The 18,319-nt window shown below is 39.2% G+C and overlaps 1 protein-coding gene across 2 annotated transcripts in view; it reads left to right on the top strand.

Annotated features, from left to right (window-relative positions):
- Positions 1-18,319, top strand: part of LOC121512354 (pre-B-cell leukemia transcription factor 1) — a 103,956-nt gene that overhangs the window by 61,361 nt on the left and 24,276 nt on the right. For both annotated transcript variants that reach the window (XM_041791587.1, XM_041791588.1), the window contains exon 3: positions 16,411-16,655. In XM_041791587.1, the coding sequence (XP_041647521.1) occupies positions 16,411-16,655 (245 nt within the window). The remainder of the gene's footprint in view (positions 1-16,410; positions 16,656-18,319) is intronic.

Raw genomic sequence — 18,319 nt, forward strand, 5'->3', positions numbered from 1 at the left:
TCATTGGCTGGTTATTGAGATAAAGTTGAACTTTTTAAGATTTTTTTTGCTAATACTGGTCAAAAAAGAAAGTTTTAAAGTTAGATTTTATTTTTTTAGGTTTCAGTGTTTCTAAATAGGAGTTATCCTGAGCATATTTCCTGCTGACAGGAGGGACACTGTCAATATTCAGCCCAGCAGTCGTCTCTTGGTCAGCCCAGGCTGAACACACACTGCTGGGCTGTGCGAATGTCCTGCTACAGGAGATAAGAATGTGAAGGAGCATAACCACTGCGAGTTCCATTAACACAGACTGACAAGGGAATCACAGGGACATCAGGGGGTCTGGGATGAGGCTGACAACAAAGCCGCTGCTCTGTGCTCGTACCCCCACCCCCTCCACCCACCCCACTGCGCGAGCTGAGGGTGGCAGTGTGGTCACCTTCCCTCCTTGGCCTGGTTTCACACTGACATGCTCGTCTGCTCTCCTGAAGGAATGGCTTTAATAAGGTAGAACGGATCAAGGAGACTGTTAATGACATGGCAGGCCCAGTCAACACACTGCCTGAGGCCATGGATGGCCCCAGTCTGGTGCATGCTGCTGGACGCTCGCTATCTCATGTGGGACACTCAGGACACTTGTCTGGATGCTCTTTAACTGCTACCCATCCTATGTGAGGGCTGCACTGTGGCATGAACCCAAGCCAATTCACTGAGCTGGTGAACTTTTTTTTGCCTTATTCTGCACTTAGTATACCATGTAGTGTAACAAAAACAGTAGTTTAAATAAAAACAGGACAATGGAGCCTTCTGTTTTGGTATTTAGCATTGAATATTTATGCAGTCCATTTTAATAAGTGACTGCATAAATACTCACCCTCTTTAAGTATTTAGTAGATACACATTTGGCTGGAATCACAGCACTAAGTCTGTGTGGATAGGTCTCAATCAGGCTTGCACATCTGGACACTGCAATTTTACTCTATTCTTCTTTGCAAAACTGCTCAAGCTCTGCCAGGTTGCACGGGAATCAGTCATGAACAGCCCTTTTCAGGTCCAGCCACAAATTCTCTATTCAATGTAGGTCTTGGCTTTGACTCAGCACTCCAGAACATTCACTTTATTGTCTTTAAACCATTTCTGTGTTGCTTTCACTGTATGCTTTAGACCATTGTCTTGTTGGAAAATACATTATCTCCCAAGCTGTAGTTCTCTTGCAGACTGAATAAGATTGTCCTCCAGGATTTCTCTCTATTTTACTGCATTCATTTTACCCTCTACTTTTATAAGCCTTCCAGGGCCATCTGCCAAGAAGCATCCCCTCAGCATGATGCTGCTGCTGCTGTGCTTCACAGTGGGGATGGTGTATTTGTGGTGATGTGCAGTGTCTGCCAAACATAGCGTCTTGTCTGGTGGCCAAAAAGCACTGGCAAGATTCTATGTTTGCAAACTCTAGTGATCTAAGCAGATTTACACATGTGCCATATTCCCTCCATTTCTTGATAGTGGATTTAATTGAACTCTGTAGGATGTTCAATCCCTTGGAAGATGTTTTTTTTTTTCTTTATCCCGTGACTTAAACTTTTCAATACCTTTTTTCTGAGTTGCTTGGAGTGTTCTTTTGTCTTCAGGGTGCAATTGTAGCCAGGAATACTGTTTTTTTTTTGTCAAAAAAAAGAAAAAAATGATATTGACCACGATTGATTTATAAAATCAATAAAAGGGTAAACGTCCAAAGAGGTGTATACTTGTTTATAGCTATTGTATAAAGTCAGAATAAGATTATTTATGATTAGATCAAACTCTTAATAATCATGATTATAGGCTACTTGTAGCCACTTTGTACTTGTTAGTCCAAGTGTGCAGTATAAAGAGGTGTACGATATGTTTTCAACAAAGAAAGAACTTCACATTATCTGCAGAAAAACTGAACCTGCGAGCATGAATGTTTGCTTGTGCATAGATCTTGCAGCTCTGTTTGTAGATATCATCATCACCATCATCCACCATTTTTCCTGTTTTCTCTTTTGTGCAGTAGATCATAACTGCAGTCTTACTGGCATTATATTTGATATCATGTTCATCACCATAAACAGAGCACACAGACAAAAGCTGCTGAAGACCAGCACTACTCTGACAAAAAACAACCAGGTCATCCGCATGCATCAAATGATCTACTGATCTGTCACCAATCATACAGACAGTATTACAGAATTTCAACTGCTTGCACAGATCTTCAATATACAAATTAAAAAAGAACTGGGAAAATTCCTCCCTGTCTGACACCATTACTCAAACCAAACGGGGCTGATAGACTATGCCCCCACTTTACCTGCATTGTCAAATGGGACTGAGCCTTAGTACTGCAGCCGGAGTATTGTAAATCCCTACGGGTATTTTATGTCTATTCTACCAAAACCCATGTCTTTTCTAACGTTCCTTATGCCTTGGTTGACCTAACCATAATTTCCTTCCCTGGTACCTTCAGATGACAGGCATGTGTGTGATCAGTATTTATAACAAAAGCCTGAGCTGCTCCTTTATCGTCTGAACTGGTGGTCACAAAGTGGAAAGGCCACATAAAGGATAAAAAGGCAGCAAAGCGCTTTTAATGTGAAAGCTGTCAGCTCCACTCGCCTTAGTTTTCACCCTGTGAAGAGCACACGGCCTTATCGCTTTAATTGACTCTTTATCTTTTTGTTAATTTCCTCTTTAGTGCATTAGCTCCCATTCTACCTTTTGATATGTCATTTCACATAGGCTCTTGTATGACTTGCAGGAAGTGTCTGCATAGATTACCATATTTCACAAAAAGGCACATTTCTCTATTTAAACAGCACTGTTATGAAGCCGAGTTCCTTCATAATTGTCTTGATTGTCCATTAACCTCTGTGAGATTGTCTGTTAACCTTATTCCCTTCAAATGAAATACATGACTCTGAACGTTAAATTATTTTATTCTTCACATATCCCAGAGCTCTTCTTGTGCATGTCTAATAAGTGTGGTAAAATGTTATGTTGCTGCCAGGAGTTTAAAGACTAGAGATTTTACAAAGGCAAACAGAGGGGACTTAAGGGAAGCAGGATTTAACAGTTTGATGCCTGTCGTCTTCCTCCTGCTCTATGTTGGTTCTCTTTCCATTCCAGTACACTTGCGACTGTATAATGAATTATGCCGATGTTGAATTAGCATGTAGCTGTCGCTTCGGCGCTGGTGCTTGCCTTGTGACAGGACCACCGTAGCACAGGCCTGCATCAAGAGAGGGGGCTTCCGCTGTGATTTATTAACTGCTAAAGCCACAATGAAGTGTGCCCACTGAAGCACCAGTGCAAACAAATAAGGCCAGGGCTGTCACTGTAAATTCATGCAGACAGGCCAACCGCAGCCTGACCAGAAAGGGTTAATTATGCAAAAGCATTTGGCTTTCAAGGCAAGTTTCTGAGCACGGACTGATTATATGAGGCAAGGTTACATCACAGCTGCCTTTTGTATGACGTGTTGAATTTCAGCATTATAAAATTCGAGATAGGACAGATTTGTTCCCATTTTGTTTGATTGCTTTAAAGTATAAACCAATCAGAATAAAGGCTTCCGGATTCTCTTATTTACACAGGATGCCATAAAGCAAAATGCACTTTTATGTGTGGATGCAAGATTTCAGTCAGCCAAGCAACACTTTTGAAGTTCAAATGTCAATTTTTTAAGTTTCTCAGACCAAAAACATTATAGAAAGTACAGTGAATGTCCATGGTTTGCATAATAAAACACAACTGTCCTTCTGTAATTAACTCTACTTTAGAAAACAAATGCAAAAGACATAGTTTACAGGCATGTTTTATTCTTAAATGTCTCTCTCTATTTGTTGTGAGATGCAATTACTGTGAAAATCAGCACTGATACAGATGTTTAAAACATGGTAATGTAAAATAGACCTGTACAGTGGATGGGAAGTTTCACATTAATGTGGAAGAGATGATGCAAATCACACAAACAAAAACAGGTGCGGATATTTAAAACACATTACATTACTAGAAAATCAAAACACAAAAAGTTTCTCAACGGAAGTGTCTGATTGACACTTTTCCTATACATAAATACTGTGTTTCAGTTTATGTGATATGACTAAAATTGAGGTGGCGAACAACATTCTGAAGTGTGAAAATCACTTAAGTGATGACACTTATGATACTTATGATACTTAGAGTATATTTTAGGAGTCTGTTACATCAATCATTTGTCAGAAACATTTTCATAGAATTATGTAACACTTCTGTGTGGGAAAAGAATTCATAACCAAAGTTATCTCAAGACGCTTTGCACAGAGGGCAGGTCTAGTCTCTAGTGTGGCCTGTGATTATAAATGCCAGCGTTCACCATGAGCTTAGCACTAGCAGCATTTAGCCCTGTTACAGTGGTGAGAAAAACTTTCCCTTTAAGAGGCAGGAGTCTGGAGCAGAACCAGACAGCCATCTGCCACTCTGGTGTTGTAAAGAGGCTTTAGGAGGGTCATAGGGTGGAAGAAAAGCAGGAAGAGGGACAAGAGACACAACAAAACAACAAATGAAAGACAAATTTATGGCAGTCATAGTGATAACTCAGGGTTAATTTCATTTACTAAAACTGTGACTAAAAATGTTCGTTGACAGCCTTTTTTCCATGAGAAACACTAGACTAAGACCAAAACCAAAAAATTGACAACTAAAACTGACTAAAAGTGAGTTTAGTTTTCAAAACGAGACTGAACTTTAATTTAGTTTTCGTCAGACATTCAGAATTTGTCAAATCTGTCAAAATACAAAACATCTGTATCTTTTCTGCCTCTCAGATGTAGAAAGCAGGGACCCCAGGCTTGGAAGGGTGTATACAGTAGAACACACTACTATGGTTTGATACCAGATTCAGGCAGGACAATAAAAGCTTGGACTAAAAGTTAAGACAACAATGCCAGGACTTTTTATGGACTAAACTTGACTGAAATCATTTTGAGTTTTTGTTGACTAAAACTATAAAGTGTAGAAATGACTAAAAGGTGAAGAAAACTAAAAAGGCATTTAATCGAAAGACTGAAAATTAACACTGTAAACAAAGTGGCAGTAGAGTTTCAGATTACGTTTCTTTGTATGCAAATGAAAATCTAGCATATTTCTTAGCATTTGCACTTTACAGTGTCAGCCTTACATTAAAGCCTGTTTTTCTGGACTAAATAGACTGGACTATCCATAATGTGTCCTCACTTCACAAATGCTTGTCAGATTTTTGGGTGTCATGATCATCTGTTCAGTATGGCGTGCTAGTTTCCACCCTTGAGTGTTAGCAAACAGAGCATAGCTTTGCTTGTAGAGAGTAAATTATGAAGTCAACATAAATTTTGCTTTGTTTTTTCCATATTTGAAGGTAGTTTATACTAAAAAGTTACACCCTTATTGAACGAGAGTAGTCCCCCCCCCCCCCCCCCCAGCATTTGGAGAATATCGGTTTGCAGGGAGGAAGAAGCCAGCAGTAGGTATAATCGCACCAGATTACGATTCCACATTGTGTCTGTGAGGCCGTCCACATGGAAAGCATAACCGAGCCTTTATGTTTTAAACACATTGGCAGGTAACGTGGGTCTAAACTTGCTGAAAATGCTAAGAATTAGTTCAGCTGTCTAGTCATTCTGGTGCAGACTACAGCGTGTTCACATTTAATCTTTAAGCCGGCTATTTGTCCGCATCCCAGTGTTGCTCTCTTAACTCCAGTGTAAACGTATGATCCTGTGATTCAGCCTCTCTTGGCTGCTCCTCTCAGTTTCAGCTGGGCCCTGTGGGTAAGGGTGCACACTGTTGGCCAGAGCAAAACCACAGCATGGTTTGAAGGTTGCAGAAACAAACCATGTGAATTTTTCATGTATTTCTTAACGTGTTACCCCATATCCTGTTGGGAAAATGTTTTCTCATAAAGTTAATGAAGCTGGTGAGGAGATGAATTAATTTTAGTGATGTTCACTTGTATTGAAAAGCTAGTAAAACATGTCACAGATTGTAGCATCAAAGGTTTGAGCCTGTCACCTTTCAAAGTTGCTCTTTGAAACATCAGGCCAGACGTTTGTTGATCTGCCTGGACACGTTTTCACCTGACTGGCATAGAGTGTCACTTCTTGCTGCCTCTTCCCCCGTGCCTTCTCCCTGTGATGTAACACCGAGGATCACATTTCAGCGTCTGGGTGTAGAGCGGAGGGCCTCCAAAGGTGTCCGCCAGTTTGAGCTGAGGCACCCAATCTCTGTCAAAGGCCTTTATGTTTGAACGTCCTTCCTGCTAACAGTGACAGAACAGCCCAACATCATTAATTAAACATCAGCCTTTCCCACAATCACCGGATCGCCATGACAGGCTGCCATGCCAACAGTCCCCGTCGACATGCCTTGGAAATCTAGAAGGGGATTACATATGGTAATGGTTTTTGACAGGCTGCCATTTGCCTCTGTTAATCTGATAGGAGAAGATATCTGGACTGCAGAGCATGGTGTGTTGTAACTCTTTGAGTCTGATATTGTTACGCCATGAAAAAAAACTGAAGATGCAAGCAGTGTCCTGGAAGAATTCTTAATCCCCTGACAAGCTTTTGATGGGATCCCAAATATTGTAACTGACTCAAACGTGTATTTTTAGACCTGGATCCTGCTTGTATTTGCTGTCAATTTCAATATTTCTCACATTTATGATCTCCTGTCATGTATGGCGTGATGATGTGACAATCTATAACAGACCCTGGTGATAACATTTCTCGTTACGAAGCTCGCTCCAGGCTGCCAACCCACTTTGGTTTTTGCACGGTTCATGTGCCTTCAGAGAAAACACTGAGTTTATTCTTAGGTCTTTGTTCAATTAAGACTCACCCTAAATTCAGAGCTGCTCCGAATCACTGTATCTCTGTAGCTTGTTTGGTTAATAATTTAATACAGGCGCACATCTTCATATGAGGCTGTGAACTAATCTTCTTGAATGACTAATATATGGGCAACTGAGACTGTTACACATGCTGAAAACAAGCATCCAAGGGGGAGAAGATGGGGGTGTAGGCAAGCTGCTCTCCCCCAAATAGGGACGTAAATCATCTCCGAGCATCATATTCAAGCTTATCCTAAAAGAGCAAAAGCTTTTTCCCTCTCAGCCACGTGGAAATGAAATAAATATTTCCAGATAAACAACCAGACAGTTAAACATCCACCTCTCCGAAAGCCGATTGCCCTGAGCTTTTATTAAATATCGATTTGATTTGTAAAAGGCCAGATGCTGCGAGGTTAAATAAATGTCACATTCTCCCGGCCCAGTTTACTCTTCTTGTCTGCTCAGTCGGTGACATTTTGTCTCACTGAGTGTACACAGAGCAGTAAAAACCCCCCAACCATCTTGACCCAGTGCATCTATCCATCAGGAGATTCATTTACAGGAAGACACTATGCATCTTTCCCTCCAACATGCCACTTTCATCCTGCATGCCTTGTGTTATCAGTAAAATCATCAGCAAGCCAAGCCAATTTGAGAATGCTTTTATCCATATTAACTTGTGAAATAAAGTAAAGCAATAAAAGCCTGGTGCACGCCTCCTTGTGAGAATTGCTTGTCAACGACAAGCAGGAAGGAATAAGGCATCGTCTGACAACAAGCCATCTTTGAAACGCCTCCGAGAGGGAAATGGCATCCATTAGAGATGTACAGAAAATGTCTGTTCGCCAAGGGGGGGAGGGGGGTCCGAATCACACAGACACATAGATAATTGTTTATCCCTGGGAGAACCTCCAGTGTTTGTCTGCGGGTGGCTAAGTAAGTTCAGCAGCACTATTGGACAGGGAGCGCCCGGCAGACCCAAGGCTCGACAAACATTAGGATGAATCAATTAGGCCGCCATTAGCCAATAAAGTGGCCCTCACTGAGTCGTGTAATTATGACCCACAGCAAAGCCGATTTTATGGAGTCACATTATCCCTTTCTTTTCTTTATTAATTTTATTTGTTTGAGATAATCCCCTCCATGGTTTTAATTATGTGCTTTAGGTTCATGCTGGAATAAATAAATCATCATTTGCTTCCTTCACTTCTGCTGTTTCCTCCTGTCATCTCAAAAGGGATCACACTGATTAGTACTTTAAATTAAAAATGAGCACAGTCACATCCTTTCTGCGAGATCCACATGAACCCCACTCGGAGCAGGTTCCCCGATTAGATTGTAAGATAAGAGACGGCAGGAAGAGCTGATATTATAGGCAGCAGCTACTTAGCTTGTTCCCAGCTCGGAGGATACAGTGTAAGTGTGACAATGTGCTGTCAATGAGGGATGACAGTACACAGCCAACATGGCGTAATGCATTGTTCCTTCCCGGGTCCCTCCTGACAGATGCTCTCCAAGACAGCTGGATCAGCAGCAAGAATGGCGCCGGGATCTGGGCTGAGCCGAGGATGTGATACGCGGCTGATTAGCGAGGGGATACACGTGTCAACAGGCACATCCCGGGGATCACGCCGGAGTTCATGTTAATTGTCACTTTAAGGCACATTTACCTGTTTATTTTGGAAAGCTCGCCCCATTGAATGTAGTCATTTGCTTTCCATTTGTCTGTGACCTTTTCTTATTCCATCTTTCTATAAAAAGTCAGCCTCCTTGTTTTTTTTTTTTGTTTTTTTTTTTTTGTCTTTTTCCTTCCAAGAGATCTCCTAAGCAATGACCTTCTCTGCTGCAGCCGCTCTTACAAGACTGATGCTGGAGGTGCTTCAAGCCAAGTAAAATAAACACTCAGTGAATGTTTAAGCTGGAACTTGGCAGAATCCTATCGTTTCTGTGGACACGGGGAATTTTTATGTTCCATTTTGCATTTGAGAGTCTAGACGTTTTATGAGTTCTGGATGAAATTTGGCCTTGGTTTTTACTGTAGAAACATCTCAGAGATACAACCTGTACAAATGCACTCTGGATATCACTTCCTACACCCCCTTTTGTGCTCAAGTTACTAATTTTTAAGCCAAAAGCTTATTGGAGAGATATAAATTTAAGAGACATTGAAGTCTCACTCTAATTTCCACCTTAATGGAGCATCTTGTTGTGTTCTTTCCTCAGAATGATGTTTTTTCTGTCTTTCTGCTCAGTCTTTGTTTTGTTCTCTTTAAAATGACTTCCAGAAAGTTCAGCCCATTTTCTTCCATGGGATATTGTGGTGTGCTCTTTCTTTAACACCCACTTTTGTGTGGTATTTATGAGGTGGTAACTATAGAGAGAAATAGCCCCTCCATACTGGTGAGGATTTTAGGAGCTGAGCAGCAACAGGGGTCTCTGTTGATGTACATTAACTACAGCAGACAGGCAGGTCTCGAGTTTCTGATGTAGCAGGTTTGATCGGGTCATAACTCGGCTGCCAGTCGCTGCTGAGTGGAGTTAAGGCGGGTGTGAAGCCATCTGAGATTTTCCCCTCTGAGCCCATCCGTACATTACAGGAGTGATGAAGGAGTCTGGGTAATGAGACAGGATGTTTGTATAGTCCTGCCACCCCAAGAGACTCCTTCCCCTCCTCCTCCAACATTCAGCCCACTCTCAAATTAGGACTGGGTGATGTGGACCAAAAATCTTAGCTAGATTTTTTTTTTTTTTTTTTTTTCTGAGTGGCGATACACAATATATGAGGGCTGGGAAAATAATAGGAGACTCAATTTCAGCGACAGCTACCTGAAATTAAACTTGTAATCCTACAGTATGATACGATAAAAACACCATACAATACAAAATGTAACAATATGATCTGAGTACATCACAACAACCTCAGAAGCATACGTACTATAAGAAACTGCAATATGATACGAAACAACACGATATGATATGATGGCATAATATAATATGATAATATTATGATAATATGGCATAATACAGCATGATGCAGTACAGCAGGATATGTTTTGATACAAAGTGGCTGGATAGCACAGTGGTTTACATTGTTGACTATGGTGTGGGAGATGGGGGTTCAAGTTTGCTAAATAACACAACTATACACATTGACACAACATGATATCAGTACATGATACCTACTTAAAAATGATACCATTCTATACCATATGTTAGAGTAAGATACAATACAATGTGATCTGAAACGAAACAAATCAAAATGAAACAATACTGCATAAAATGGTATAGTGCGATCTGATTCATTACAAAATATTAATAGTATATTACAACCACTTCTAAAACATACTTACAATACAAACCACACCATAACATACCATTTGTTAATGTAAGAAATGATATGATACAATATATGACATAATACTGTATGATACAATACAGTATTATGTGTTTTGAAGAGAAACCAAAACTAAATTAAATCTGAGTACATCATAAATACCTGAAGAACATGGTAAGATAGGATATGTTTTCATAGCATAGCGTACCAGTGTTATAGCAATTAACAATAGGATGCATTATGAAATTAAATAAAAGAAAATGAAACTGAATAAAATGGTATGATTCAGTACAGTATGATAACAGTCAAGACACAATGTTACGATACATCTTGAGTACATCACAACCTCCTCAAAAGCATTCTTACAATTCAATTCAAACCACAAACAATACTAAACCATAAATTATGGTAAGAAATGATACGATGCGAACAATACTGTATGATACAGTACAGTATAATGTGTTCTGAGACAAAACTAGAATATCAGAACATCATAACTACCTCAGGAACATATTTTTGATACAACACCTTACCATTCCATGTTGTACCCTACCATATATAATGGTTAGATACAATATGATGGAATACGAAGAAAAAACAAAGAAAAATGAGATAGCATGAATACAGCATAGAACAGTATGACACAAGACAGTTCAATGCAATACAGTACAAATAAAATAAGAACAAAAGTAAATGATGCTATACAAATTAAGAAAACAAAACAATACAATAAAATACGATACCAAATGCAACACAATGAAACAAAACGATAGTGCAGAAAATTGTATGATACAGTACAGTATGATACGGTATGATGATATTTTTTATTTTCCTTAACAGGACGTTTGTCTTGTCCTGCACAATTACACCTGTCTTTTCAGTTACAGATATAATATAACTTTGGTTACCTTTATGTCATTTTTATTTTTCAACAATTTATTGATGATAAATATTAATTTTTATGTTTTACTCCTGTAAAGAACTACCAAATGCTTGTCAAAGTACAAGAGTTATAAACTTTGATATGATTTATTAAAAGTGTATCAATTTTGAAACCTGTGTGATTCAATGGCAACAAAACTAGAGGTTTTAGTGACCCTGTTTTAGGTACTTTATTGTTTTCATTGTTTCCCCTAACTGCCTCTTATTTGAACATATTTATCTGAAACATTTACGATACTCAGTCAGCTTTATTCACCAGCAGACTTTAAATATATTAACTGACACTCACGAAGAGAGCATTTTTGGATGATTTTGATGAATTATGATTGGTTTGTATTCAGAGCAGAAGGAGGATATCAATATTGGGTGATCTAGTATCAATACAGGAAACCATGTTTGAAACCACGGCAACAAAAACACAGTCCTAAACAGCTAACATTTCGCTGTTTTTCATTTTTGATTACAAGTAATTGCAGGCATTGTTTTCTCTGTCTAAACTGTGCAGAATCGTTTGCAATGGGATGGTTGTGTCATGCCCCAGTGTGCAGGCGGCCCAGGTTCAAGCCTGTGGCTTCTTTCCTACATCATTCCCTGTTCTCTCATCCATGTTTTTGACAGAAGTTTGACTGAAATTTTGGATTATTAAATCAATACATTTCCTAGTGTTAGGTTGTTTAAAAATCCATTTTGCACTGCCATTGTACAGTGTAGATATCTGTCTCATGTGATTTTTAATAATTATATAAATTCTCCTAAAACAAACAAATAAAAATATAATTCCCTTTACACATTTAACATTTGCAATAGAATATCTCATAGCCAATAAGTATCTAACTGTGGTTTTCACTGAAAACAGCCTGTTCACTAAGCATTAGTGTTTTTTATACCAGTATAAACAATATCATCTTAGCTATTATCTTGTTTGAAAATACATTGACATATCATAAAAACTGGATATGTCGCCCAGCCCCACTCCCAGTCTACCTCCTGCTGAGCTGATGGTCTGAACCACTGACCTCTTCCACTCGCCAACAGTTACCATATTTGCATTTCCAGTCCACTCAGGGGCAAGTGGGGGTTACTTAAGGAGCCCCCACCTCTTCCTTTACTAATACAGCAGGCCTCATTCTCATCCCTGTGACCCCCTGCCCAGGCCTACCAACCCGGACAGCAGTCTGGGGTTAATGCACCAAGCACTCCTATTGTCTCTGAATTAATTAAGTGCTCCCCGCCTGTCCCTTCTCATTCAATGACAACGAGACAAATGACGAATGGTAACGTTTTAAATGGCTATCGACACACCGTCGGTAGAGAGGGCGGGGGGGTCTAATGTCACAGAGTCACAGCTCCTGTTAGCACTGTGAACCCCCCTGTTAGGAAAACACCGGATGTTGTCGATTCACTTTCAATGTCCACTGTGGGATCAATTTAAAGTCCTCTCAGCTGCTCACTCCCCCACACAGGAGAAGGTGTTATATATTGAAATGGATGTTTTCTCAGATGGAGGAGGAAACGTCTGAGCTGTGGAGTGTTTTCACCTCAGAAAATGGAAGGTTGGACTCAGAGCATATTCAGAATGGCAAGGGAGACCTCTAGTGGAAGGCAGAGGTATATCAACAATGACCAATGTTGATTCTACTTTGCTGTTTGGAATTTTAAACACGTCACCAAAAATAAGTTTTAGATTTAATTTTTCTTTTCTAAGGGACTCGGGAGGGAAAGAGACAATAAGTGGTTTTATGTTAGCCTACATTGACAGAAGATGAAAAAAAAACAGCACTTCACAAACAATTTGAAATATCTCATCAATCCAAGTCATACTATTTATTTAAATAATTGATACTGAAGCGTTAAATCTAAGAAAATCATTGACTTTGTTGATTGATCTTATCAATAAAGGAATAGCTCAGTGAATTGAATAGAGAAAAATGTCCAATTATTTTTCTTGAGATAAAGTAATCCTATTAACAAACCTCTGCTGTATCTTTTATTAAATCAGCTCTGCTGTTAATAGTGGAGTGAATGCTGGGTTCCTTTGGGATAGTTCTGGAGCAGAATGCTGGATATGGAACTACTGAAGGTAGATATCCTGAGAAACAACCCTGGAAATGCTAAATGTTCTAAAACTGGGGTGTCCAAACTATGGCCCGGGAGCCAAATGCAGCCTGTGGTCCATTTTTGATTGGCCTGCAGTAATTTCTAAGAATTAAATGAAATATGGCCCACATTTGAACATGAAGGCTGTGCTTGACTGTATTGTACCTCTTGGTTTCAACATAAGGTAGTGCTACCTTAATTGTGTAAACAAACATTTTGACAAGAGGAATTTATTGATTTGAATTTTTCTGTGACTAAATTAAGACATCACTGTAAATGGTAAACATATTGGCAACCAAAATAATAATAATATCTTGATTTATGATGCCCTGCTGGATTACAGAGGCAAATAGCAGTATCAGTGGTGTTTTAGGGGCAGAGCCAGTAGCCAGGGCTGACCAGGGCCTCCCCAAAGTCCTTAAAATGATTGCCTATTTGCCTTGTCAGCCATTAAATTGCCATTTAAGCATACCCAATCACTAAGCATATCTAAACACCCCTCAGCACACCTAACCACAGTTTCAGCCCACCAGCAGTGTCCTCCACAAGCTAGACGTAGCGGCAGTTGTTGAAAGTTTGCAGCTGAGGGAAATAGGATATCCACCCTTCTCTCTACTGTGTGGACAAATTTCAGACAGAGACTACACTAGGGGGGGCCTTTCGCCTTAATTTTAGGACTATCTGCATTTTTATTTGAGTGCAATTACTGTATTGTTTGCAGATGAAAAACACTCTCCTCTTCTTGTTTTGCGTTTTTAAAGCGAGTGTTGTCTGGTACAGGCTCTGTGGACAAAAAGGGAAAAGTCCGCTGCTGCTTGCCTCCTTTGATTCACTGATTTTAGTCGGCTGGCTCATGTTAGATGTATAATTACAGTATAAGCGGTCTGAACTAGAGAAGAAATATTGCAGAAGCTTTTCCAATTTAATCCACTGATAATGTATTTACAAAGCTAAAAACAACAAAGGGTTGACTAAAGTGCTGTATAATAAAAATTAAAAACAATAAAAACACAATAAAACACAGGGCCAATTTGAAAACAAGAGGGCATAAAAAGACCAATATAAACAGAAAGAGGGTTACAGAGGGTTTTAGAAAGGACTCGAGAAAGGACAGATCCATACTGGGGCTGGTACAGCCTCCATGGGGTCCAAAAACAAAGAATTCTCTGTAATTTAGGGTAGTCATTGTTTTTGGACCAAGCAAGCTAACTTGTATTTTGAAGGGGCAATAGACTACTAAGTAAATGCCTGAGTTTAGCGTAAGCACTTGACCGCTAATCTAAATGCAGCTGTTCTCAGAGTAAAACAGCAAACCTTTTCTGGATTTTTTCTGACAGTGAATCAGTTTGACAAATGCCAGAGAAGTAATATTCAGTAGTGAAACAGAGGAGGCTGTTAGCCTGTGTGCTACACAATCAGAGATTTTCAGTTCAATTTTTGGGAGTTTTTTCCCTTTAAGTTAGAGTTAAAACCAGGGACATTACCAGGATGTCTAGTCACCCTAAACTATCATCCTAGAGAGCAGGAGTACAGGAGGATTATGACAACAAGCAGCTGCAGAAAAAAATGTTTGAATGATGTTGTAAGAAGCTGAATATTAAATATGAGACACCACTCCTCAAATTAGGGATGCAACAACAAACATTTAAGGTCAATAAAAATGTATAATTAAAAGTGTTGGCAACAAATTATTATTGCATCACTTTACGTGGTGTGCAGCTGTTTACATCACACCCAGGCTGCTGATAAACATAACTTTGGCTTAGTTTACTTCTCTGTTAATCAATGGAAAAAATTAGGAGAAATATTCATCAGTGCTCATTTTCCATGACAGTCAATATGAAATCTGTCATAAAATCTTAACTGGAACTTAAGTTTAATTTCTAGATGAGTCTGGATATAAACATTAGCAGTGGGCTGTTAGATGATATTTCCCCAACTTTGTGTCTTAAATGTCTGCTAAAATGACAACACAATCTGACAACAAGCACTAACAAGTTAATGTTAGTTTGGTCAAGCAGTGAGTGATAAAAGTATGTAAGTTATTTTAAAAAAAGCACCTAATGAATCGGGAAAATAATCATCCGATGAATGGATGATTGAAATGATCTTTTATTGCAGCCCTATCTCAAATGATGCATTTAGTGTAGGAATGCACTAGTTTATGCCTTTCTCTCATCCATAGATGGTTAGGGTTAGATTATGTACAGATTTAAAAAGAAAAGAAAATGAAAGGGAAACTGTCAGCAAATAAACCTGGGTGGCTGTAAATATAACTGTCCAAGTATGATGTATGAGTGGGAAACACCGTGATATTTGATATTTGACTTGGTAAGCAGAGTTGAAGCCCTGTCTGCAGAAATTTTAACATAAACTTGACAAAAATAGAGCAAACTGTAAACTGTGCACTCCCAAAATGTCAAGAAGAGGGGTGAGGAAGAGCTGATGAAAACAAAGCAGACTTTTAAATTAATTTCAACAACTGTAACGGTGTCAGTACAGATTCATATTTGTACTCCTTATCAGCAAATACACAAATCTAAGAACTCTTGCTGCGTCAGAAAACTGTGGTATCAGTGCATCCCTACAATTTAGACTGTTTAGGAGGTTGTCTGTAAGTATTGGTGAATGAAATCAAAAAAACGTCCCAAGATTGCATGTCTAGGACTTCAGTTTTTGGTGCTGTGTCAGTTTTTTTGTGGTATTATGAAAACCATCTGTTGTTTCTCTACAGTAAAAATATTCAGATATTTATCAGACGTTGCCACTCAGCTAAGAAATGTTAAGATATGAGTTTTGGTCTATGTCATAGAGCTGGAGTTTGAAAGCAGAGGTTTTCTTTCCAGTCACTTGAATCAAAAATCTGTGCAGCAGTCCTCTGATGCTGCTTTCAATAAACAAAGCAAGAGCACAGATTTTTGTTATTATGCATTGATCCTATAAATGGTGTTTACATCCTCAGTTATCTCCTCTATTCACACAGATGATCATCGGCCACTCTCCCATCACATATCCGTCTTTGCTCCACCATACTGCATCCCTCACACCGAGCTGGTGGACGAGTGGGTGCAGCTCAGCGGTGTCAGCCATGCGCTCAGCCTCCTCCACATCTGACAGCTTGTTACAGTGCATCATGCCGCCGTAGGTGTGACCTTTATGACTGACCTCTGACCTCTTCCTGTCATTGCAGTGCTGAGTATCCGCGGCGCCCAGGAGGAGGAGCCCCCGGATCCCCAGCTCATGCGTCTGGACAACATGCTGCTGGCGGAGGGTGTGTCCGGTCCAGAGAAAGGTGGAGGCTCGGCGGCAGCTGCGGCGGCAGCGGCGGCCTCGGGAGGAGCTGGAGCGGACAACTCGGCAGAGCACTCTGACTACAGAGCCAAACTGTCCCAGATCAGACAGATCTACCACACAGAGCTGGAGAAGTACGAACAGGTGAGGACAGATAGATGTGTCATCTACTAAACAGTGACAGTGCTTATTGATGCCAGTATTAAGGCTAATATTAGTATAATTAGTCATCTTGATGGTGTGTTTCACCATTCATTAAAATAAATGAAATATTTAGAAAAAGATAGGTTTTATTTTAACCTCAGTTCTGAAAGTATTAGTGAGTTCTACACATCATTTGTCTTCCCATTTAGGACTTTTTTCCTGCAATTAAAGCCATAAAAGAAAGGAGAATTGCCCCTATGATTCTGTGACAGCAGTGTTTCTCAAAATGATTATTAAACTAAATAACACCTGTAGACCTCATTAAAATAAAGTAATGGTGACAATGGATGCAGTTAAGGCCTAAACATCCTGACTTTTGCATTCCCCTGTAGCAGTATATCCCAACCCTTTTCCTTGGAGCCCCTACTACTTATGGGAACCTCTCCAGGACCCACACCATATTTGTTACATTAGGTAACATATTTGTCTTACCAAAAGATCATATCATAGATCATAGTTAGAGAGTGTTTTATCCTGACTTTAGGTCCCGGACCCCATGTTGGGAATTAGTGCTCTAAAGGTGATAATCCAACCTCACATGCAGTCAATGTTTACAATTTTTGGATAATTTTTGAAAACATCTTCAGTAAATGTGTAAATCATACAAGCTAATTCTAGTTTCCACTCAGATCTTGAGTGACCAGAAAAATCCTTAAAAAAAAAAAAAAAAAAAAAAAAAAAAGGTTTTATAGAGTGGTTCTCTGTTGGTCCATCCTCAGTACCCACCACCAAGGCTGCCCATAAGGGGGGATAAAGGTGAGCGCTTTCTAGGCCCATGGAGCAAAATCATGATCCATTCTAAAGTTAATCTGTGATAATGATTTTTAATTTTCAATCTGAATAATAAACTCTAATCAAAGCAACAAAAAGGAGTTTTATATATTTATGCTGTAGTTCAATATAGCCTTTTTGAAAATTTAAACCCCTTTTCTTGAAACAGAATTACCTTTTATTTAGTAATGTGAACAATGTTGATGGAAGCACTGAACTGTTTAGGAAAGTTATGTCAAACTTCATTGCTAGGCCATGTGTGCGAACGTAAAGTAGAAGGAACTGAGACAACTTTCATAGAAAAGAATAGAATGATTGTGAAAAGAGACAAAAAGGGACAAAAGGGTAGTAATGGAGGTAAGATGGCAAAAAGAAGTGGCATAAATTGACCAAAAAATACAAAATTGTGTAAAACCAACCCAAAAATTGTCATACAGGGCAAGAACCAGCAAAAACCAGAAAAAACATTACAAAATTTGGTGAAAAAGGGGGAAGAAGGGCAAAAAATTGCACAAGGTTGCAAAAAAGTGGGAAAATGGGGGTAAGATGGCAAGAAGAAGCAGCACAAATGGGAAAAAGGGCATACGGTGGCAAAAAGTGGGCAAAAAGTCACAAAAACTTTGTAAAAAATTGGCAAACAGGGACAAGAAGGGCAAAATGTTTCACGTGGTTCCTAAAGTAGGCAAAAAACTTCCAAAAAGTATTTTTATTTTGTATTTTAAGGGTTCAAGTTGCTCATTTCCTAATTTGTGATAACATTTTCTGTTTGAAAAGCATACATGTATTTGAAGTTATTTAAAATGTATTGTTTTGTTAGTTTTAATCCACATTTA

This window comes from Cheilinus undulatus, linkage group 7 (assembly GCF_018320785.1).
Source record: "Cheilinus undulatus linkage group 7, ASM1832078v1, whole genome shotgun sequence".
In the NCBI taxonomy this organism is placed as follows: Eukaryota; Metazoa; Chordata; class Actinopteri; order Labriformes; family Labridae; genus Cheilinus; species Cheilinus undulatus.